The sequence below is a fragment of the Elephantulus edwardii genome, unplaced genomic scaffold, assembly GCF_000299155.1.
Source record: "Elephantulus edwardii isolate Elephantulus edwardi_28Jun2011 unplaced genomic scaffold, EleEdw1.0 scaffold00154, whole genome shotgun sequence".
NCBI lineage: Eukaryota > Metazoa > Chordata > Mammalia > Macroscelidea > Macroscelididae > Elephantulus > Elephantulus edwardii.
Window position 1 is genome coordinate 1,818,976 of NW_006399904.1, and position 23,839 is coordinate 1,842,814.

At 34.6% G+C, this 23,839-nt stretch overlaps 1 protein-coding gene across 1 annotated transcript in view; it reads right to left on the minus strand.

Annotated features, from left to right (window-relative positions):
- The window catches only part of CSMD1 (CUB and Sushi multiple domains 1), a 2,584,888-nt gene that overhangs the window by 919,603 nt on the left and 1,641,446 nt on the right, over nucleotides 1-23,839 (minus strand). The window contains exon 10 of the mRNA XM_006895025.1: nucleotides 13,962-14,065. Within this exon, the coding sequence (XP_006895087.1) occupies nucleotides 13,962-14,065 (104 nt within the window). The remainder of the gene's footprint in view (nucleotides 1-13,961; nucleotides 14,066-23,839) is intronic.

Here is a 23,839-nt window from a genome sequence, read left to right on the forward strand (position 1 = left end):
GACAATTAAAACAGACATGGGGGGGGGAGAAGAACGAACTGGGGATGAGGGTGGAGAAAACAGTGCAACAAGGAATGAATGAAAACCCAAAATCTCTGTAAATGTTCATTAAAACTAAGAAAATTAAAAAAAAATGTCCTCTATCCTCAAGCTCCAGGAATTCTAAGACATAAAACGTCTTCATAACAATATAATCATATCCACTTCTTGTGAAAACTATCTATTGATCATTCTATATGGACAACCGTAAGAATTTTAAATGTTTGCATACCAGATTCCCCCAGTTATTTTTATCAATGCAAATCTCTCTCTTGACTAAATTATGCCATTTTTAGGTTCTGTTACTAAAATATATCTTCAGCTAGCGTCAAGGATAAATCAATGGGTGTTTTTTTGAATTGAACTCTGTTCATCAGCATAGTAAGTCATCTAGGACTAATTGTTAAGAAAGAATAAACCCCTTTTCTAATAATGGTTTGTCTACATGATTAGTTCAGTCTTATTATTCAAGATAGGTTCTGTTTGAGTTACTTTGAGAAATACCAGGATGCTTCAGTAGTTCAGTGGGTAAAGAGAATGCTGCAAACCCAAAGGTAGATGGTTCAAATCCACAAACTGTTATACCGAGAAAGATGTACAATCACCTCTTTTGTGACTTAAATCCTCTGGAAACTCACAGGAAATTAAGCTACAATGAGTGTATTCTAACTCAACACCTAACAACACCATAAGGAATATCCTACAACTCAGTACCAATTCTGTATCACACAAATTTGGTTAATACTCTTTTCTGGGAGAAATAAGACTCTAATTAGCAAGAAGAGTAGGCAAGACATTCCTCATCAGCATTATTATCATCTGGTAAAAAAAGTTTAACAGCTATCAGCTTCCTTTCTTGGTAATGTTAGTTCACAGTTGGTATTCCTTGCTCCAACATCCATGTTTATGGTGAAACAATAAAATTGCTTCATAGAAGAATTACAACTTAAGGATGTTCTTAAATATAAATGAGTCTATAAAAAAAAAAGCTCACCAAAGACTGTGGAAACACACCAAAATTATCTTTATGTGTAATCTTTTATGTAGAGAAGAAGAAACCATAGCCTAATTGGAAGTTCTTGTATAACCCTGGGTCTGATCAAAATTCTTCTTCAGCTAATTATGGACTCAGAACATCAGTTGTTCTTCCTATTATTTTTCATAAAGTGTTTTTGCTTACAGTTGATAGTTCTGTTAGAGTCAAGCAACATTTTTTAGACATTATCAAACTTATAAGTTACGGAGCTGTTCTCCACATTTCATCAGTCAAGGGCATTTATAACTTTTATTGTGTGTTTTTGACATTAAATTAACCTTAAATGCAAAGTTATTCACTTACTAAGGATACATGCATTTTTAACAAGAATAAGTGGAATGTATTTAGAGTATAATAGTCCTGACTCAATATTTCATGTCCTTCAAACTCAAAGGACAATAAACCAAAAGTGCATATTATGTCTTTCAAAGTTAAAAAAGAAAAAATAAATGCAAAATAGTTTCTAAAATAGCAATACAGTGTAAAGGGAAGACATATCACCATAGTTAATATAATTTCCTTAAATTCATAAACCTTGGAAAGTTTTTGCAGTGTTCAAAATTAACTTTGAAAATTGGTGGGCTATTCAAGGAAAAGAGATCATTGTAATTTACTAGATAGCTATTTGGCATTCTATCAGATCAAACATATAGCAAGTAAATGATGATAAACAACTGATTTATGGCATATAGAGAGTAGGCTCCTTAAGACCTTTTTGAATTCATGTCTCTTGGGCCATTCTAAAGAATCTTGTATTTAGAATCCAGTTTATGATTCAGTGACTCACAAATTTATTTTATTTATATAAATTTCAAAAAGATGTTACTTTTTGTGTAACATTTTGTTGCTCATAACAGATACAACCCAGAGATTAAAAAGAAAAATGGTCTAAATAATTACAATGGTATAGTACTCTAATTATTTACTTATTCTAAAATATACCAAAATACAGATTCTAAACAAAATCATTATGAGTGACTAAACTACTTCATGATATCAGGGCAAACTTTGCTATCATCGTCATGGCATTATTTTAAAGTCATGCTTTGGAATGTTACACTCTCACTTTTTTCTTTTTCATGTAAAATTTTACAACTTCTATGGATATTTCTGTCAAAAACTGCAGCCTTCAATATGGATTGAAGCTCAACATAAAAAAAATATTTTTACCACTGGGCCGATTGGCAGCATCACGATAGATGGTGAAGAGATTGAGATTGTTAATAGCTTCAGTTTGTTTGGCTATACAATCAAAATTCTTCATATCAGAAGCCCGGAAATTAAAAGACAGACTGCACTGGGAAAATCTGTTATTACTGCTATGCATCAGAAAGCTAGACAATGACTAGGGATGAGAGAAGGAGAATTGATGCCTTTGAGCTGTTGTGCTGGAGAAGAGTATTGAATTACCATGAACGGCTAGGAGAACAAACAAGTTTGGCCTGGAGAGGGTGAAGCAAAGCTGTTCCTTGGAGGTAAGGATTCTGAAGTTTCATCTGACTTACTTTGGACATTTTACAAGGAGGAACCAGTCCTTAGACAGGGATGTCATGCTTGGGAGGGTGGAGGGACAGCACAGTAGAGGAAGACCCTCAATGACCTGGATTGATTCAGTCATTGAGGTAATAGGAATAGATGTGTCAGAGACAATAAGACTGGCACAGGATAGAGCAAGGTTTAGGGCTATTATACATAGTGTTGCTATGAGTTGCAGATGACTGAAGGACACATAACAACAATAACAATGGACATTTCCAATATTCTTGGTTTTATTGTACCTAAGAATACTTCATTGTTTCGAAAACCCAATACCATCTTTCAAGAAGTGACTCTCCATTAGGTTCTCAGGTTGTGGATCTGAATGAGTAGAAATTGCTTAAGCATTTTCCCATGGAAGGTCTGGTGGAGTGAAACTCCCAACTACCATGTTAGAGGCCCAAAATTTAATTCCCTATGTTGTTGTTGTTATGTGCCATCACGTGTACAACAGCTCTGAAGCCTGCCCTGTCCTGAGCCAGTCTCAGTGACTCTGACACACCTACTCACATTGCTCCAGTTACTGTATCAGTTCAGCTCACCTGGGGTATTCCTGTGGTACTGACCCTCCACCCTTCTGAGCCTCCAACGACTGGTCCCTACTGGACACATGCCCAAAGTATGTGAGACAAGTCCTAGCCTCCAAGGAGAAACTTGTTTTTGCCTTCTCCAATATAGACATATTTATTTTCTTGTCAGTCCATGGTATGTTCAAGACTCTTCTTCATCACCCTTCCAGGCACAATGTCCTTCTCCAAGGACCAATCTCTCCTGGCCACCTACCCACCCATCAGTGGATTAAGCAGCAGAAATTAGGAAACTCAGTTTTAAACAGTCAAAGGAAGCAGCCTGCATCCTTCAGGGTGAGGGATTCCTGTGTCAGCCAGATTGGCCTATTGGAGCAGCAGCAGCAGCAGCCACAAGAGAGCAAGAGACTGGTTAGGAGACAGAACTGAGCTTTGCTTCCCCAAAGAACCAGAGCTACAACTCAAGCTGTCTGAGGGACTGAGGGAAGATATCATAACTAGCAGGACTTAGGGGACTTTGTGGCACTGACCTAAGTCAAGAGAATGAAGATCAAACAAAGAGTCTGCAACCATGTTTGAGAAACTGCCTGGACAGAGAGACTGTGTCCTTCTACCAATCTTAATGGCAACCTGTTAACTTCCCCAATAAATCTCAGAGCAATGAGTATGGGTATCCGAAACCCATGTAGTTATTTCAGTGGATTTCGGATTCAGTAGATAAGTAGGGCTGGCATTGGAATTAATAGATGTAGGTAGGTGCAGGAGCATGGGAGACAATGTCTGGCCTTGTAGGAATTAGTTTTGTATTGATGATGTTTTTGATGAGGACAATGCTCCTTTAAAGAGTTAGAAAGTAGAGTCAGTTGTCTCCTTGCAGCCATCATACTTTTTACAAATACCATCTCACATACGTTTGGACTTATTTTCAGGAGGTGCCAGTTCTTGGAATGAAACATCATACTGGGAAAAGTAGAAGGTCAACAAAAAAGATAAATATTTTGACATGATGGATTGGCAGTAATTAAAAAGGAAGCTAAGCATGGAGGAGATCATGAGGATGGCATATGATAGGGCAATATTCTAATCTGTTGTGCATAAGGTTAACAGGAATTGTAGTAGACTTAGAATCCAATAACATCTCAATTCAAACGTTAAGTTTCAAAACATCTTTTGAAATTCACTTACGATTTTTTTTTCTGTGTTTTAATAATCTTTTCATTTTTTTCTTGTGAGATGTTCTTGGTATTATCTCACAACTTGTCTAGTTTTTGTTATTCAATATATCAAATCTATTTTTGAGGTGGTATCTTACTTAGGGTGTGTTATAGTTAGTGTCATAGTTTGCTTTTGTGGATTTAATTGAGCTTCTGAACATGGGTGTTTTCTTCTGGAGTAGGCCCCTGGCCTTGTTCTAACTGATACTGAATGTATCAAACCTTTCCATTGATACAGTCTAGTTGGTTCCTGTGTGCTTAATTTGGTGACATCCACATGAATATTAACTACGTATGTTGTTGGGGGGTGGAAAAGTCTTTGCAATTAAGCTTTGTTTTTGCTTAACATGTGATCTCAAATGTTGTTTCCATTACCATGGTTGTAGTTTCCAACTATCTGTTTTTCTTAGTTACTTCTAACTTAAAATCATAGTTCTCATTAAGGCATCTTGATTACATGTGTGATCAATTTCAGACTACAGAAGTTGCTAGCATCTTCAATTTATTGATCTTCTACATTAGTTATTGGTGTGTAAATTTTAATATATTCCATATTGTCTAGAATCTGAAGTATGCAAATGTATGTGTCATTTCATCAATTAGATTATAACCTCCATACTGAGCATTATATCTGGCCTAATAAGTATAAAACATTTGTTTATTTGTTTTCTGTGATTACTTATTTATCCAAAGAAACCAGCTGTGATTCTATATGTTCTTTTCCTTTTCTGGAATTTTGTATACGAAAATATATCTCTGGCTTTTCTTATTTTCTGTTACCATTGATTAAATGCCCTGCAGATCCTTGTTATATTATGTTTCCCAAAGGACACCTAAATATGATTCAGTTGGCTATTTTAGTCTTTCATTTATAGATATGGGCTATTGAGAGGAGGCTCTAATAACACTTATGTCAATGTAATACATAGTTTGCTATCATTCCTTTAACAACAAATAACATTATAAATGAACGCACGGCTTTAGAGATTTAAAGGGGACCTAAGGGATTAGACATAGTACTACTCTACCACATTTATATTTACAATTTTGCATTTATTTGAGGCAGTCCCTCATTCATTTAAGTGACATCTTTTCTCAAATTATAAGTAATGGAAAGGATAAAGCTATTTAATGTACAGGTAACATTGTTCTTGTTCTCCTATTCCTTTCATGTGCACTACTTCATTAACTCCTTATCACAAACATGAACAGTTTATGATATATATTCCATAGCCTTTCAAACAGAGTTAGAAAGAGGTAATGTGACTTCCCTTAAGAATATAAAGATAGAGAATTGCAGAGTTTGATTTAGAAATCCAATCTTCAGCTCCCCACATTATTCTCTATCCACTGCACTGGTTTTACAAATACTGACCCAGACTGGCAAAATGCAGTATGAACGAAAACCAGCTGAGAAGCTCACAAGCCAGAATAGATTGCTGGATTTCACACAGTAGGATGTTGTACTTTTATTAAGTTTCTTGGAATGATAGAAAACAAAACAAATAAATTTTGCTTTTATAAGTAATTTGGAAATATTTTGATGCTGGTATGAAGACAAGGGGACCTCCATGCTTTGTTGTAGAAGAGCATATTGATAGCATTTTTCTAGAGGATAATTGTAAATACATAACAGTAACTTAGTGCTATCAATTAAAACAATTATGAATTTATAATCCCTCTGTTGAAAATTTTACTGAAGGCATATGAAACAAATACATATGCACACATGCATAAATTGTTTCCTATAGAACTGTTTGCAAAAGCAAAAGAACAAGATAGAGGGGGGGAAAAAGATACAGAGATATTATTAAACTGGAGAAAATGGTATGTGAATATGTGCTCTATGTCTTACTCAAACTCTTTTTTTTTTTTAACATAAACTCTTTTCTGTGTAGTTTGAGCCCGCTCTTAGCTGATGATCGAGCTGATTTTTCGATAGGTTATAAATCACAAGGGAGGAGATTGCTTATCTTTTTCCTGAAGTGTTATTGGTAGATTCAAAGCAGCAAGGGATTTCCACCTTTGGGTCATCAGTGCAGCTCCCTAATAAGAACAGTACAAGAATTTCTGAAATGACTTCTCTTTAGTTAATGCTAATTAGTGTATCTATTGAATGAGATGTTATTTTTTTCTAATATATGTTTAAATGTTGTGTTTTTCATGAATTTCCTATTTATAATAAGTTTAGATATATCATATAGTACTTTGAAAATGAAAACATCTGTTAAAAAAACATGTTGTTGTTGTTGTGTGCCACTGAATCACCTGCAACTCATATTAACCCTATGTACTATAGTTATGAACTCTGCTTCACCTTGAGCTAGTCTCACTGTTTCTGGCACACCTACACCCATTATCCCAGTTTATGCGTCAATCAGTCTCATCTGGGATCTTCTTCTCCTGTGCTGTCCCTCCAACCTTCCAAGCGTGATGTCCTTCTGTAGGGACTGGTCACTTCTTGCCACATGCCCAAAGTATGTGAGATGGAGTTTCAAAATACTTGCCTCAAAGAAGAAGCCTGGTTTTACCCTTCTCAGGACAAATTTGTTTGTTCTCTTGGCAGTCCATTATATGTTTAATAGTCTTCAGCATCACAACTCAAAGACATTAATTTTTCTTTTGGCATATTTGTTATTGTCTAGCTCTCTGATGAATAGCAAATAACTGTGAAGACTTTGGTCTGAACCAGGGGTACCTTAGTCTCCAGACTGACTTTATTGCTCTTTAGCGCTTTTGAGAGGTTCCTGACAGCAGCTTTCCCTAAGCAATTTTTCTTTTGATTTATTTGTTGCTGGTGCCAACAGTGTTGATTTTGGAGTCAAGTAACCTGAAATTGTTAACAGTCTCAATCTCTTCTCCATCTATTATGGTGCTACCAATTGGCCCAAATTTTGTTTTTCTGATGTTGAGTTTTAATCCATATTGAAGACTGCAAACATTTCAGGTGCTCCTCAGTTTCAGCAAGCAAGGTTGTTTCTTCTACATAATAGAGGTTATTGATGATTCTTCCTCATATCCTGATGCCACATTCCTCCTCATAAAGCCCAGCCACCTGAGTGGTCTGTTCTGAATGGTCTTTATTGACTGAAAAGTTATGGAGTCAGAATGTATCTCTAACCCATTCATTTCCTTGTTTTGAAACGTGCAGTGTTTTCTTTTTCAGTTCTTGTCTAAATTTCACATGAGCACATTCAAATATTCCATGATTCCCATTCTTCCCAAAGTTAGCTACAATTTGTTGTGATGCACACAGTAAATAAACATAGTCAATGAAACACAAATAGACATTCTTCTGGTACTCTTTGCTTTCAGCAAAGATTCATCTGAAGATGGTTATAATGCCTCTTGTGTCATGATCTCTTCTAAAACTGGTTTGTTATTTCTGGTATAATGGCTGTATTTCTGTATTTGTCTGCCCATGTACTGTTATAGTCGGTTTGGAATAAACTTCAGTAGGATTTTGCTTGTGTGTGATATCAGAGATATTGTTCAATAATTTCCACATTCTATTTGGTTGCTCTTTTTAAGAATTGAAATAAATACAGATCTCTTGCAGTCAGTTGGCCAGGTAGTTGTCTTCCAGATTTCTTGGCACAACTTGATAAGCACTTTCAGGGCAGCATCTGTTTGTTGAAATATGTCAGTCAGCTCCTGAGGCCTTATTTTTTGTCCACTTCTTCAGAGCAGTGTGAACTTCTTCTTTCATCACCTTTATCTCTTGGTCATATATTGCTTCATGGAATTATTCTGGGTCTGTCTTCCATAATGTCTTTGACCTTCTTTTAGTGTTTTCTGAATCATTCAGTATTCTGCACATAGCATCCTTAAGTACTGCAACTCTAGGCTTGAATTTGTTCTTCAGTTTTTTCTACTTAAGAAATGCTGAAGGAGTTTGTTCTTTTGGTTTTCTGACTCCAGATCTTTGCATATTTCATTGTAATACTTTGCTTTGTTTTCCTAAACTGCCTTTTGATATTCTGTTTAGTTCTTTAACTTTCTGATTCCTTCCCTTTGCTTTGGCTTCTCTGCACTCTAGTGCAATATTCAGAGTCTCTACTGACATCCATCTGGGTCTTTCCTTCCTCCTCTGTCTGCAAAAATCTCTTGCTTTCCTCATTAATAATATTCTTTAGAAAAATAGTATCCTCAGCTTTATTTTCTTTTAAAAACTTGTTATTACAAATTAGGATAAACTTTCACAGAGCATATATGTTTCTCATTCAACAACTTAAATTTATTTTGGCTGGAAAACAGAGGAAAGTGACTTTCACCCACATTGCCTTTCTTTTTTAAAAAAAATGTTATACCAATTTATTTACAAAATTCGAATACATTGCTTTAGAAATCAGAATCCTCCAATTTCCCTCACCCCCTGACCCATCAAATTGTACAACCCCCATTATTAATCGCACCTGTCCCTGCAAATCCTCATACCTCTGCTTCCACCCTCTCCCACCCCTCTTGAGTCCTCATAGTCATTATACAATAATGGCTTTATAAAATATTTATCCTTATGTGGCTGAGATAGTTCACTCAGTGTAACGGTTTCCAGTCCCTCCCAAGTTAGGTAATAATTTATAAAATCATTGTTCCTGCTTGCTGTGTAGTATTCCATTGTGTGAATGTACCATAATTTCTCAATCCATTCATTTATGGTTCGAAATTTTGGCTGTTTCTCTGTTCTTGTTATGGTGAATAATGCTGCAATGAACATTGGTTTACAAGTCTCCATTTGTACCTCAGTTCTCTTTTTCTTGAGGTATATTCTGAATAGTGGAATAGATGAGTCTTATGGAATTTCTATATTCAGCTGTTTGAGGAAGCACCAGATGGCCTTCCAGAACGATTGTACCATTTTACAATCTCACCAATAATATATAAGAGATCATTTCTTGCCACATCTTCTCCAATATTTATTACTTGCTGCCCTGTTAAACTTTGCCACTATATATTCTTGATATCCTCCCAAAGCTCATTTAGTCTTTGTTCATTATTGTTCAAGGTCTCATGTCTGTTGCTGAGATATTTTTAAGTTCAGATGGGATAGTCAAGGTCAAATTTTTGTTCTTGTGGGTTGAGTTCGTTTTGTTTAGCTTTTGTTTGAGCCTGCGTATGAGTAAATTGATGGTCTGTTCCACAATCAGAGTCTGGCCTTGTTTTCACAGTTGATATTGAGCTTCTCCAATGATTCTTTCCACAGATGTAGTTGATCGGATTCCTTCGTGTACCATCAGGTGACGTCCATGTCTATAGTCATCATTTATGTTTCTTATAAAAAGATATTTGAAGTGAATATATCATTGACTGTACAAAATTCTATCATCCTATCTCCAGTCTCATTTCTGTTACCAAGTCCACATTTTGCATTCCAGTCACGTATAATTATTAACATGTTTGGTTGCATGTTGCATCGATTCTGACTGCAAAAGTTGGTGGAAAGAGTCTGTTTCCTCCCCTTCGGCTCTGGTTGTTAGTGAATATAATAAAATGATAGTGGTATGAACCAGACTTTCTTGCATGAGTATGGATCAGATCTGACGGTGAAACAATAGGATGCCGCACTGTTAACCCAAAGGCACCACCTCTTGAAAATTTTAATCCACCATCCGCTCCCGCAAAAAAGATGGTCAATCTTCTTTGTGCCATTAATATATCCTGAAAACTTAACTGACACTAAGTTGTGAGATAGTTCTAATTTCATTGCAAGGGGAGAAAGAGAGATTGTTTGACTCAAAAGTGATTTTCAGAAACCATCACTACGAAGTGTGTTAATATAGGTAATTTCTTTAACACATCTGAGCATCAGTTTCACCATTTATAAGTGATAAAATTTACCCTTGACTCAGTAATATAGGGACAATAAATAAAGTTAGAAATACTTTTACTTTACTAAGATTAACATTCAGCATTCATGGAAATTGAAGGTCCTATTTTAGAAACCTGAAAAATGAAGACCTTCAAGGAGACGGATTGACTCAGTGGCTGTGATGATAAGTTCAAACATATCAATGATTTTGGGGATATCACAGGGCTGAGCATTCCTTCATTCTGTTGTACAAAATGTCACTGTAAGTTAGCACTGAATCAGTGATACCTAACAACAATAACATTTCATTCGATAAATGTGCTTGAAAAGAGTTCATTAGAGTTTTAAAAAGTAGAGATGACATTTTAATCACTAAGGTAAATCTGACTCAAGACATTGTTGTCTTATTCACCTTATATACATACATGTGAAAGAAAAATAGTGATAATTGAAGACAGAAGTAGTGTTCTGTTCAAAATGTGGTGGTGGTTGTTGTTGTTCTGTGCCATTGAGTCATTTGTGACTCATAATGACCCTATGAACAACAGCCCTAAACCCAGCCACTGAATCAATCCACCTCATAGAGGGCCTTTCCCTCCTGCGCTGTCCCTCCACCCTACCAAGCATGAGGTCCCTTTCCAAGAACCGGTCCCACAACATGTCCAAAGTATGTTAGACGGAGCCTCAGAATCCTTGCCTCCAAGGAGCCACCCGGTTTGACCCTTTCCAGGATGAATCTGATTGTTTTCCTAGAAATCCATGGTATTCTCAATACTCTTCTCCAGCACCACAGCTCAAAGGCATCAATTCTCCTTGTATCCTCCTTAGTTATTGTCCAACTCTCTGATGCATAACAAGTGATAGCAAAGACCATGGCCTGTGTCAGATGCACCATAGTCTCCAGAGAGGCACCATTGCTCTTCAGTACTTTGTATAAAATGTGGTAGTAATGAAAAATTCAGAATAGAGAGAGATGGAAGAAAACTTTCAAAATAAAATATATGATGAAATACATCCATAATGTGACTTAAATATAGAGATAATAGATTTTAACTCACTTTTTCTGGGTATGTCAATAAGAAAGGGCCATTACTAGAACATAAAAACATAGTTGGTAATGTAAAGTGATGGTACTGGTGGCCTAGAGAGTAACAAATTGTGCTTCCAGTCCAAACTAAGGTAATTCAAAGCCCCTAGTCACTCTATGGGAGAAAGACGAGCAATTCCTTATCATGCAGTTTACATTCTCCAGAAACTCTATAGAGGTTCAGGTAAGGTCAGTTCTAACTTGATGCCAGTGAAAGAGGGAATGTATGGTGACAACAAAAAGAAAACAGTCAGTGAAATATATTAACACAAACCATAACAATAGACTCAAAGCTATCAATAATTATGAAGGTAAGGCAAGATATAGTAGCTTTTTATTCTGTTAGACAATTAGTTGCCATGAGTCAAAGGCAACTCAGTGGCAATTATAAACATTAACTCAAAGGATTATGATAAAAACACATACAATATTATGCAGTAGCCTATAACTTAGTGTATCAGTGACTGGTATAATGGGGTAAATGTGTCAGAGACAAAAAGACTGGTACAGGGGTTAGGGCTTTTGTACATAGGGCTACTATGAGTTACAGGCAACATGACAACAACAACATGGCACATGAGTTACTTAACAAGAGAAGATATTGTCATAGGTAGTAGGCAATCAACATTAATTAGTAGTTATAGGAATAGTAGTGAAACACTTAAAACATGACATGAAGCTTTATGTTAATATGAAAAGATATCCAACAGCTAATAATTGAGATTAAAAAGTTCATTATCAAATTATACAAAGGAATATAGCATGAATTCATATGTAGCATGTTAATAGGTGAGTTGCCTCATAAATAACTGATAAATGAAGAAACAATGCTAACATAATTTTTTTCTAGTGAAGTATTATTTTGAAACATTCACAGGTAAGCTTTCCAAGAGCCAGCCTCACCAATCCATAAGGACACCAAGAAAAGAATAAAAAATAACTAGCAACTTGTATTTAAAAAAAAAAAAGATGGGTGGAATGTGATTCTATTTGCAAATGACAGTGCACATAACCAATGTGTATATATTGTTATTGTTAATTATTATTATTATTATTTATACTTTTGTTAGGATTCTAGATGTGAAGATGTAAATTGTCAGAACAGTTTCCTCCTCTGCAATCACTTTTCTTTTTAGTACACAGTTTTATATAAATGCAGGGTTTTTGTAGGAGAACCTATGGTATTGTTGTCGGAAACACCTGCATTTAAAAACAAACAAACAAAAATCGCCCAACCTGATAACATAATATCATAGGAAAGTAGAGAAAGATTGAAAAGAAATAGATGAGTGAGAAATTGATCATTTTCTCTTCCTATTTCTGTGAATGCTCAAATTGTTGCTATATGCATATATTTTAATAGTTAAAAACGAACTATTAATTAATCATTATCTCCTTCCATTCAATTAACTGCTTCTGAAAACCACAGGAGGGTCAACTATAGGTGGGTTCAACTTGACAGCCAACAAATATAATAGTTCATTCATTATTAACTATTAAAAACATTAACAGTTTACATAGATAAAATGTCATATCAAATATCATTTACAGCCATTACTTTACTTATCTATGACATTTATTTAATTCTTGAGTCAAACTTTGGAGTTTGCTTCAATGTTTATTGAACTTCTAAATCTACTTCTATCTTGTATAGATTTTAGAAATTTTGAGAATAAAAACATGCTAAAATAAGAGTTAACAAAGCTTAGTGGTTTCACTTAGTATAAACCGATAATATTTTTTTTTATTTAACTTTGAGTTAAGACAGATTATGTGTCAGTTTTGCTTTGAATATTCCTACCCCCCCAAAATAAAAGTAAAAGATTTGAAAGACTACTGTCAGGATGATGATAGGCTAGCATTAGGAAGTTCTTGATTATTCTAACATATGGTATAACTCTAAAAACATCCTGAATTTCCAGCCTACTAAACTGGTCAAATTAACATTTGTTTGGTCCTCAGATCCTGTTATAACTTCTCTATAGTCATATAGAGTACCTTAAGCTGTATGTTTACCAGGTGTAAAAATAGATCTTTCCTTTTATTAGTGTTTATTTTCTTTCTCAGTCATATGTAAACTAAACCCCAAGTTGTAAGTTAACTAAAAACCATATGTAAGAATACTAAAGTTGCATTTTTTTCTCTTGATATGTGAACTGTACCTTAAGCTAGCTATTTACCACAAGGGGAAATCCATCTTTCCTAAATTAGTATATACTTTTTGAAACTGTTTTTCTCAGTCACATGTAAACTATACGACAAGTTTATTAGTAACTGTATGTAGACTGTTCTTTTGAATGTAACTTTGAACTAGCAATAGTAATATTAAGAAGATTAACACCTAACCCAATAATCCAAACCAGTAACTATCCTTAGACAGGAGAAGCAGTTTTTGAAGGGATTCTTTCTACTCTTCCAGATCTGCGATAAAGTACTTTGGATACTAAAAATCCAAAATAAAACCAAAAACCAATAAAACAAATGAAACCTAAAAGAAACAAGTAGACCAACACAGCATTATAAATGCATGCAACATTCTCCCAGACTTTTAATTTTAACCTACACCTACTCTCTCAAATATAATTTTTTACAAATTATTTTTTCAAAGACTTGAGCTTTTGTCTTTTTTTCCTTTGCTTTAAGTAGTAAAATTTGCTTATGGACAAAAAAAAAAAAGAATCCAGCCCAAAGAGATGCTAAATTATGTACTTACACATACAGTACAGTCCTTGTGTCACCTACTTTCCCAGCATCACCTACTGTAAGGGTGTCATAGCCTCTCTCCAATTCAAACTCTTCAAAGGCAAGTTTGATGACCTAAATGAAAGGCATAAAATATTTAAAATAACAGAAACTTTTGTTGACTGTAAATATCACAGATATTCTTTTCTACTATTAACTTCTGCTACTGAATTCTAGTATAATTCATATATTCATCAAGAGTGTATCCGATTCTTTACACAGCCATATAAATAATTTTGCACATAACAACTTTCATTTACTGAATGTTATATAATTTAAAACTGTTATTACTCATTACAAGACATTCACTATCAGTTATTAAATGATAGCCAACATCTACGGTACCTTAAGTCAAACATCTATAAAATATTTTTTAACATGTATAGTTTAGAATTATTTAGAGATAAATTATTTTAAGCCAAAAAATGCTGACTAGAGTTAATAAGAAATATTCTGAGGGCATCTAGCAAGTAGAACATACTACAATAAATATACATATTCCAAGTAACATCCACATTAACATATAAAAAGACCTTCTGCTGAAGTAGGGCTTTATTCCCTACATTTATCTTTGTAAAACCTAGACATTTTATTATAGAGAACATTTTACTGTCATGATTGATATCATGACACCTAAAGTAGGCTGGTTTACATATGTCACACAAATACAACAATATTCAATGAACTGTAAAAGCTTGCATACAGTTGAATAGTCAAATACAGAGAAGTTTGCTGAGAAGAGAGTATAAAATATCTGTGTTCACTTCACTTGGCTCCTCAGACTTAATTTGATGCATTCATCTAAAGTTTTTGGAAGGTAGATATTGTTAAAACTTAAGAAGATTTAAGCAATCTGAAAGATAGCTCCTTTAACAGATTTACTTTTGGAAATGGGAGGGCTTCAAGAAAATAAGTCACATTAAATACATAATACTTTTCATGGGGTGACATATTTCAGCTAATTTTCCCTGTTTAAACATTTTTCAGTCTTATGTTTTTAATGGATTAATTCTTTAAACAACACATAAAAACCAAACTCACTGCTAACCAACTCTGACTCGTAATGACCCAAATAGGACAGAATAGAACTGTACCATAGTGCTTCTGAGGAAGCCCTTGTACATAGGGTATAATGTATCAGGATGTTAACCAACTGATCTGCGGTTCAAATCGGTCAGCAACTCAGCTATAAAGATTAACAACCTTGAATATTCAATGGAAGATTTCTGTAAATTGGAACAGACTGAATGATACATTATAGTGTTCCCTAGACTTTATAATTTTACTGTAGCTGGCAGGCTAATTTTCCTACTGAAAAACATCCAGTGGTTCAAACCTATGACTTTTTGGTTGGCAGCTCAGTGCTTCATCTACAGGGCTCCAAATTGTATTACTTTTCCTCTTCTAATCATATGCTTATATTCTCAAGTAAGAGATTATTAATTTATGGAAAAAGTTTTACTTAGTAAGTTTGAAGACTAAGGTGTATGTCTAAAGATAGGAAAACAGGACATGGGATAACAGGACATGGGACCACAGGGCTATGAGCATCTCTTTGAAAGGACCAGAGGGAGTTAAAAACAGCACAGTCCTTCACTGCCCAAGAGTAGAAAGTAGATAAAGACCTCATAGCCCAGTCCCATGGTGTATCTAGAGTCACACCATAGTAAGAAGTTAATTTGTTGCTGACTTACACACACTCAGGTAAGTTATTGAAAAGGGAGTTTATTAGCAAAGTAAATTGGAGATTGAAGGAGGCAAAGAATATCTCATAATACAAGTCCAAGTTTATCCCAAAAGTTAAGGCACGATTCCTCACAATTAGTCCAGCAGTCAAATTAGTCAGTTTAGCAGTGAAATCTAAATCATCCAGCAAGGTTTTCCTCAGAGCAGTTATATTTCAGCTTCTTCAAATGTCTCGTAAGAAGAGGAAAATCTTTTAACTCTGGCCATCACAAATGCAAGAAGGCTCAGGTCACACTTTGCCACAGTTTCTCCATAGAAATGCCACAGTTTCTCCAACACTTTTACCAGAATCTCACCAAGTTCTACTCTAGTCTCCCTCAAGTCTTGCGGCCCAGTGTGGGAAACATTCTTTTATCCTAGTCCCACAACAGTTGATGATTTGCAAGACTATACTGATTTACAAGATCATGTGTCAGCAGTTATGATAGCTTCAGACCAGAGAGGCCTAATATTAAAAAGAAAAGCCAGATTTTAGGCCAACACCACAGTGTGCCTAATTCAGGTCATAGTATTTTCAATAACTTTCTATGAATCTACAAGCTAGACAATAAATAAAAATGACAGAAGAATTGTTGACTTGGACATGATATAATGTTGGAGAAAAATACTGCATATCCCTTTGCACTGCTTAAAGCACAAACAGATACCTCTTGGGAAAAAATACAGTAAGAATGTTGGGGGAAAAATTTTTAAAAAAACATTGCCTTAGATACTTTTAGCATATCTAGGAGAGAATTTCTTGAAGAGGGTATTCTTCTCCAAGCTACCATGTTTGGAAAAGTAGAGCATCAGTGAAAGAGAAGAACAGTCTCAGTGTGATGCTTTGACTCAGTGGCCATAGCAATGGGCTTAAGTGTGTAAAAGATTGTGAGGATGACATAGACTAAGACAATGTTTGGATTTGTTGTCCATAAAGTTGCTATGAGTTGTACTCAACTTGGCAGCACTTAACAACAAAAACAACCCATATGAACCTGACAATGACTTCTGTTAACACTATGGAAGACTTAATAAGAAATCACATAGAAAAATATGTCTTGCTTTCACATTCCAGGAAAATTCAAGGCACAGAGAAAAGATAGACTAACCTACAAAACAAAACAAAACACATGGCACATGATAAAGGACTTAGACATGCTCTAAATATGAAAGAAAAAGAGAACAGTAGGGCAATTTAAAAAAAAATGGGCACTTATAAAGGAGAATTTACTAATCTGTTCATGTTAAGAAAATGGAACAGAGGAGACCCTTGTAAATATTTACGCTAATAAAGTAGAAAAATCTATCAGGGTGGTAGCACTTATAATTATATTAGAAACTATTAATGAAATAGCTGTCTAATTGCAAAAGACTGCACCAGATTAAAAGTTATGTATACAGGAAATAGCAGTGGTGGTAGTAGCTGATAAACATATGAATGTCGGCATATGAGTGTATATGTGTGAGGAGATGTGATCCTGAATATTTTTTAGGGGAAAAAATAGTGGCATTAAAGTGATTGTATTAAATACTTCACAGAAATTATCAGAAAATAAAAAAAGAAACTTATGCCAAAAATAAGGGTCTTTTCAAATGAAGAGGGAAAAAATAGATTAGAACAGTAGCCATGAACACAGAATAAAAGAATTTTCTATTGTTCAGAAAGAAGAAATATTTTATTGAGTAAGGAGGATGAAAGAAGGAAAGGAATCAATGATGTGTTGAAGTTAGGTTACCTAAGAAAAGAAATAAAAGGCGATGAGAATGCTTGGTAGTGGAAGAAGGAAAAGGAGAAAGCAAGATGGGAACATATTTTAATAGGATATACTTTATACTTCTCAGGAGGTATAAGTCCATTGAAAAGGACAGACTTTTTTAGAGGTCTGTTGAAAAGGAGGAAGATTTTGAACATACAGGTCAATATAGTGCCTGCTACAATCACTCAAACAGCAAAAATCGTGAGGAAATTAGAGGGTTATTAGATAGTGCTTTTTTGTACACCAAGCTAGCAGAACTAGAATAAACTCAGAACACCTCACAGTAAATCTGGTACTTTTGGAACTTTTTAAAAAAGTATAAAATGCCTATTTGTTAAACTTGAAAGAAAGGAATAAGTGATGCCCGGAGGAATACAGCCTTTTCCGATTTGGTTTGTATTAATTCTAAATGGACTACAAACAGGTGTTCTTCCAAGCAATGCTAATATGGAATACATTAATCTTGTTTTTTTAGTTCTTACTAAAATTAGTGATACAGCTATTATAATTTATTAAAAATAAAAGTATTTCAATGTGCAGTGTTTGTATGAATATATTAATTTAGCAATCAGTTTAAAACAGGTGTAAGATTTTATAGCTAGTGAAAACCAATATGAATACCTCATAATAAGCCTTACACCTGGTTATGGTTTTGCTTTAGTGTTTTGTTTCTGTTGGGTTTTTTCCCCCCTTCCTCACAGTTCAGTTTATAAGTGACCATGATCCAATAATTAAAGAATAAAACAATTGAATAAAAGTCATAAAAAAAAGTCATCGAAACCTGGCAGTTTCCTATCACCTTTTTGATATATTTACTCTGTATTGACTTGTTTAACAGCAGAGTAGTCTTCAAAACATTGATAATCCATTAGGGTATAAAGGTCATGCTATTTTATTTTTAATGAGCCACAGACAGGGGTCACACCACATAAATGGACTTTCACTAGAGGTGTAAAAAAAAACAAATACTGTTTTGCATTTCAAGTCAGGAAAAAGGTTGATAGAATTTTTTTTTTTGGTCAGTGTTTAGGTTCAACCAACAGCAGGAACTATTATCTATTGGAAATCTTTATACTAGCAATGTTCAGTAAGAAAACAAAAAGGGGAGTATCAGTAATAGGGAAACAACTTCTAGTTTGTTAGATGATATGTTCCTTCAACATATCTGATAGTAAAATAAAAATATTAAGTAAATTTATAATTTTTTTCAATCAGAAATTATTAGATCCTTGTGAAGCCAACAAGAGAACAAATCTTTAAGTTTGTGAATGATTCAGGTGGTGTTGTTGATTGCCTTCAAGTTGAACAGGACTCATAGCGACCCTATGGAAAAAAGGCCTGAAGACTTTATGTTGTGGTGGTATTTGAGTATTTTATAAATTCTAGATATAAGTCATTTATCAGAGATATAATTACCAAATATTTTTTTCTCAGTCTGTGGTTTTCCTTTTTACCCTGCTGGAAGTTTTTGGGTGTGCATAGAGATTTGATTCTTAGAAAGTCCCATTCATCTTTTTTATCCTTTCCTGAAGAGATGCAAATCAAAACAACTATAAGATAGCATCTCATGCCAGTAAGAAGGGCAAAAGTAAGTAGAACAGCAAACAAAAAATGTTGGCAAGGTTATGGAGAAACTGGAAATTTTATTTAGTTTTGATGGGAGTGTAAAATGGTGCAACCACTCCGGAAGGCAGTATGGTGCTTTCTAAAAAAGTTCGAAATAACATTTGACCCAGCAATTCCATGACTGGGAATATATATCCTAAGGAAACCAGAACTACCCCACAAGCAGGTATGTCCATACTCATGTTTATTGCTGCTTTGTTCACAATAGCAAACAGCTGGAAACAAACCGAGTGTCCATCAATAAACAAATGGATAGAGAAGTAGTGGTATATTTATACAATGGAATACTATGCTGCATTGAAAAACAAGGAACTCATGGAGTATTATACAAAATGGATGACTTTGGAGGACATTATGTTGAGTAAAATATCTCAATCTCAAAAGGACAAATACTGCATAATGCCACTGTTATAAAACAGAACTGACATCGAGTTTGGGAGGACACTAAGAAAAGAGGGGATAAATAATGTACACTGCATTGAAACAGATGAGGGAGAGAACGTTGGAGAAGGAATATATGATTAGGTGTTTTTTGCATGGCAAGAGTCCATAATAAGAGCTGCATATTAAAGTGGACTTGGAGAGAGGGGCTATTTTATAACAATGAAAGATTTTTTTTTTCCTTCTCAAAGAAAAAAAGCGAACTGGGGGTGCGGAGGAGTGGGCAGGAGGAAAATGTGCAACAGTGAATGAATGGAAATTCGAGTTCTCTATAATCTTTCATTAAAATAATATTTTAAAAAACCAACAGAGAATGACAAAGACATCCATGGACTAAGTTCTTGCCTGCTATTCACTTTAAGTTCAATGGGAGTATTTGACAAAGTAATGAAAGATGTTTAATTTGTACAGGTAAAGTGGTGTCCTCCATAGGGAATTGTGCTGCGAACCTACAGGGTAACATCTTTCTCACCATCTAATTCACCAACTATTCTGAGGCAGAAAGATGAATAATCTCCTCCAGTGTGATTTATAATCACTGAAAATATGCTGGAAGAACAGCTATGAGTTGTTCCTACTCTATAGCAATATGTTTGAGGTTTGTTGTTGGTTTAGTTTTGTGTTTTTTTTTTTTTTCATGACATCAGATAAATAGTTCATCTTTCAAACTTAACAAAGAATTTCAGATTTGTAAGAAAGAGCTAGTGCCTAGTCTAGTCTAGAGGGTTTTTTTTTTATTCTTTGAAGATATAGTGTAGGCTTTCTTGTAATGTTTTCAGTTTTTTGCTGATGTGCAGAATCTCAAAATTGTACTACAATAGGTCTGAGGAAACTCTGCTTAACAGCTTTATTTTAGATTATCAACTACATTATAAGCCCTATAGATACTAAGACAAAAACACCCCATAATCTATTACACTGTTTAAAGAATAACAAATCACATTTCTTAAAGTACATAAATAAGTAAGAAAAGTGAAATGACTCGACGGTATACAATGTGTTCTGGGTTTGGGCTCACTGCAGTATCTTTATATTAGGAAGATAGTAATTTTCTATTCAATTTATCCATATTTCTCTTCATCATTGCTTTCATTCATTCATTCCTTAATGTTTTGTTGTTGTTGTTGTTGTTATGTGCTGTCGAGTCGCTTGTGACTCATAGCGACCCTATGTACAACACTCCTAAACCCTGCCCTCTTATGTGACAATCTCACCTGTCTCTGACAAACCCACTCTGATTACCCCAGTCACTGAATCAATCCACCTCATAGAGGGTCTTCCCCTCCTGTGCTGTCCCTCCACCCTCCCAAGCATGATGTCCCTCTCCAAAGATCGGTGCCTCCTCACAATATGTCCAAATGCATGTTGAATTCCTTAATAATTCATAAAGAAGACAAGTTATATACTAGCTCTCAATCATGAATAAAGTGCTGTATAAGCATTTCATTACTGTATATACATTTTTAATGCACAAATTACTATCAGTCATACTAGTAGTATGCTTATTAAGTTACTTACTTAGATAATATGGTATTTATTTTATTTTTTAAATGAAAAAATGTAAGACTACAGATTTATATCAAGATCAAATGAAATCAAGTGGATTGTGCTGCATGGCTTTGTAATTTAAGCAAACATTAAAAATAATGAGAAAAGGCTGAAAGAATATCCTTTATTTCATATCCCAATTTAAAATATTCCTTTCTAAACCCAAGCTATATGCTTCCATACAAAAGATTTTCTAAGTTAATTAAAACACTGTATAAAGTAGGGTGTTAAATAAATCAATATTATCTAATTATGTTTTATTTTGCTAATAATATTTAGAACATATAAAGTACAAGGCACATGCTAGTGGTTTAAGGCTAGTCAATATGCCCTTTACCAGTAACCTAGGGCAGGAAGAAACCCTGATGTTATAGTGGTTAAGTATTCAGTTGCGAACCAAAATCAGGGAGCTCTTGTGTCCCAGTGGCAAGAAACTGTGCTGCAATCCCAAAGTCAAGCTGTTTGAAGCCACCAGCTGCTCAATGGAAGAAGGATGGGCAGATTTCTCCTGAGTAAATAACTTCTTCTGAAAACCCACTGGAGGGTCAGCTATGTATGGGTTGGTTCTGATTCAACAGTACATGACAGCAACCATAATATTTAGAAGGAATGATTTTATAAACTGCAACACAGGAAATACTGTATGACTATCATCATTCTTTTATTCAAAGTACAATAAAATTTATATACCAAAAGTTGCTATAATTTCTGCTCCAACACATAGTGACTCAGCATATAACAAAACAAAATCTTGACCATCTTCAGAGCCATTGCTATACTTGAGCCTATGGCTGCAGCCATTAGTAAATTGAGCTTATTGACTTGACTGGGGTCTTCCTCTTTGTTTGAATTGGAAAATAAAAAGGGAAGAATTCACTCTTCATTTCTCAAACGGAAAGAACTGAAAAACAAATATAATCCTCAAGTTGCAATATTGAAGGATGTTATGGGTAATATATTGAATGATCCAGGAAGCATCAAAAGAAGATGGAGGTTATGCAGTATTTGTCTTTTTGAGACTGAGACCTTTAACTTGCTATATCCTCCTGGGTCACTCAGTAGGACTGACATGGGGAGCTGGGAGGAGAATAGGAAAAGAGTAGATAAATAATGAACACTATAATGAAACAAATAAGGGAGAGAACTGTTTAAAATGAATATATTATTAGGCAATACATGTAAGACCACTGTCCAAACTAAGAGGTACATTGCAAAGAGGACTGAGGTACTGGGAGAGAAAGGAGAGGGAGGGAGGAAACTACAACATTGAAAGAATGCTTTTAAAAAAAAGAAAGTGAACTGGATGAGGAGAAAAAAGGGCAAGGGAGGAGTATATGTAACAATGAATGAATGAAAATTCAATTTTTCTATAAACTTTCATCAAAATCACAATTAAAACAAAAGCTCTTTAAAAGAAAAAAAAAAAGATGAAGGGAATACACAGATTCAGGGTACCAAAAAGAAAAAAAAATTACTGACACTGAAAAATTTCTGTAAGTACCATATGAAAAAGAGCCAATGATACTGAAATAAGAAACTGTAGCTGCACTGAAGGCATTAGCAAAATTTAAGGCCCTAGGAGTTGATGGTATACCAATTAGCATGTTTCAGCTAATAGATACAGTTTGGGTTGTGCTTACCAATCTATGTTAAGAAATTTGGATGATAGTTGTCTGCCCAACTGATCGGAAAAGTTCCATATTTATTCTCAGTCACAAAAATGGTGATCCAATAGAACATGAAAACTATTGAACAATATCATTAATATCACACACAAGCAAAATACTGCTGAAGATCATTAGAAAATGACGAAGACAGGACATAGATAGAAAACAGCCAGAAGTTAAAGTTGGATTTAGATGAGGCCATAGCACCAGGAGTATAATTTCTGATGTCTGATGAATTCTGGCTGGGAGTAAAGAATATAAAAAGAATGTCTATTTATGCTTTATTGACTATGTATAAATATTTGCCTGTGTGGATCATAACAAGTTATGGCTAATATAAAGAAGATTGGGAGTCCCAAAACATGTATTTGTTCTCATGCAAAACCTATACCTAGACAAACAGGTTGTTGTGTGGCAGAGCAATGGAATATTGCAGGGTTTAACACTAAGAAAGAAGATTTGTAGGGTTGTATCTTATCTCCTTACCTGTTCAATCTGTATGCTGAGCAAATTATTCCAGAAACTAGGCTCTATTAAGAAGAATGTGACATCAAGATTGAAGCAAGACTCATCTAGATTGAAGGAATAATCTGTACTATGTAGATGATACAACCTTGTTTACTGAAAATGAGGAAAATTTGACACACTTGCTGCAGAATATCAGAGAAAACAGCCTTCATTACGGATTACATCTCACCCCCAAGAAAATAAAATTTCTTACCACTTGATCAATAGGTATAGATAGAGAAAAGACTGAAATTGTCAGTGATTTCCTCTTTCTATTTAGGCACTCACTTGACTTTACAGCACTTAATAACAATGACTAACAAATACGATTATTTAAAAACTATATGTAATCTAGTATGACTAATTCTGAATAAACTACCCAAAAATACACATAAAAACATAAAACAAACAAACAAAAAACACCACCCTCTCATAAGCTGGTTTTCATACAGCTATTTCTAACACTTGGCAAACTCAGTATAAAGAAGAGAAAAACTGGATGAAATATGTTTACGGCATTGAAGTCTATGGGGGAGAGAATAGTCTAAAAGTATTATATTTTAGGGCATTATTTTTAT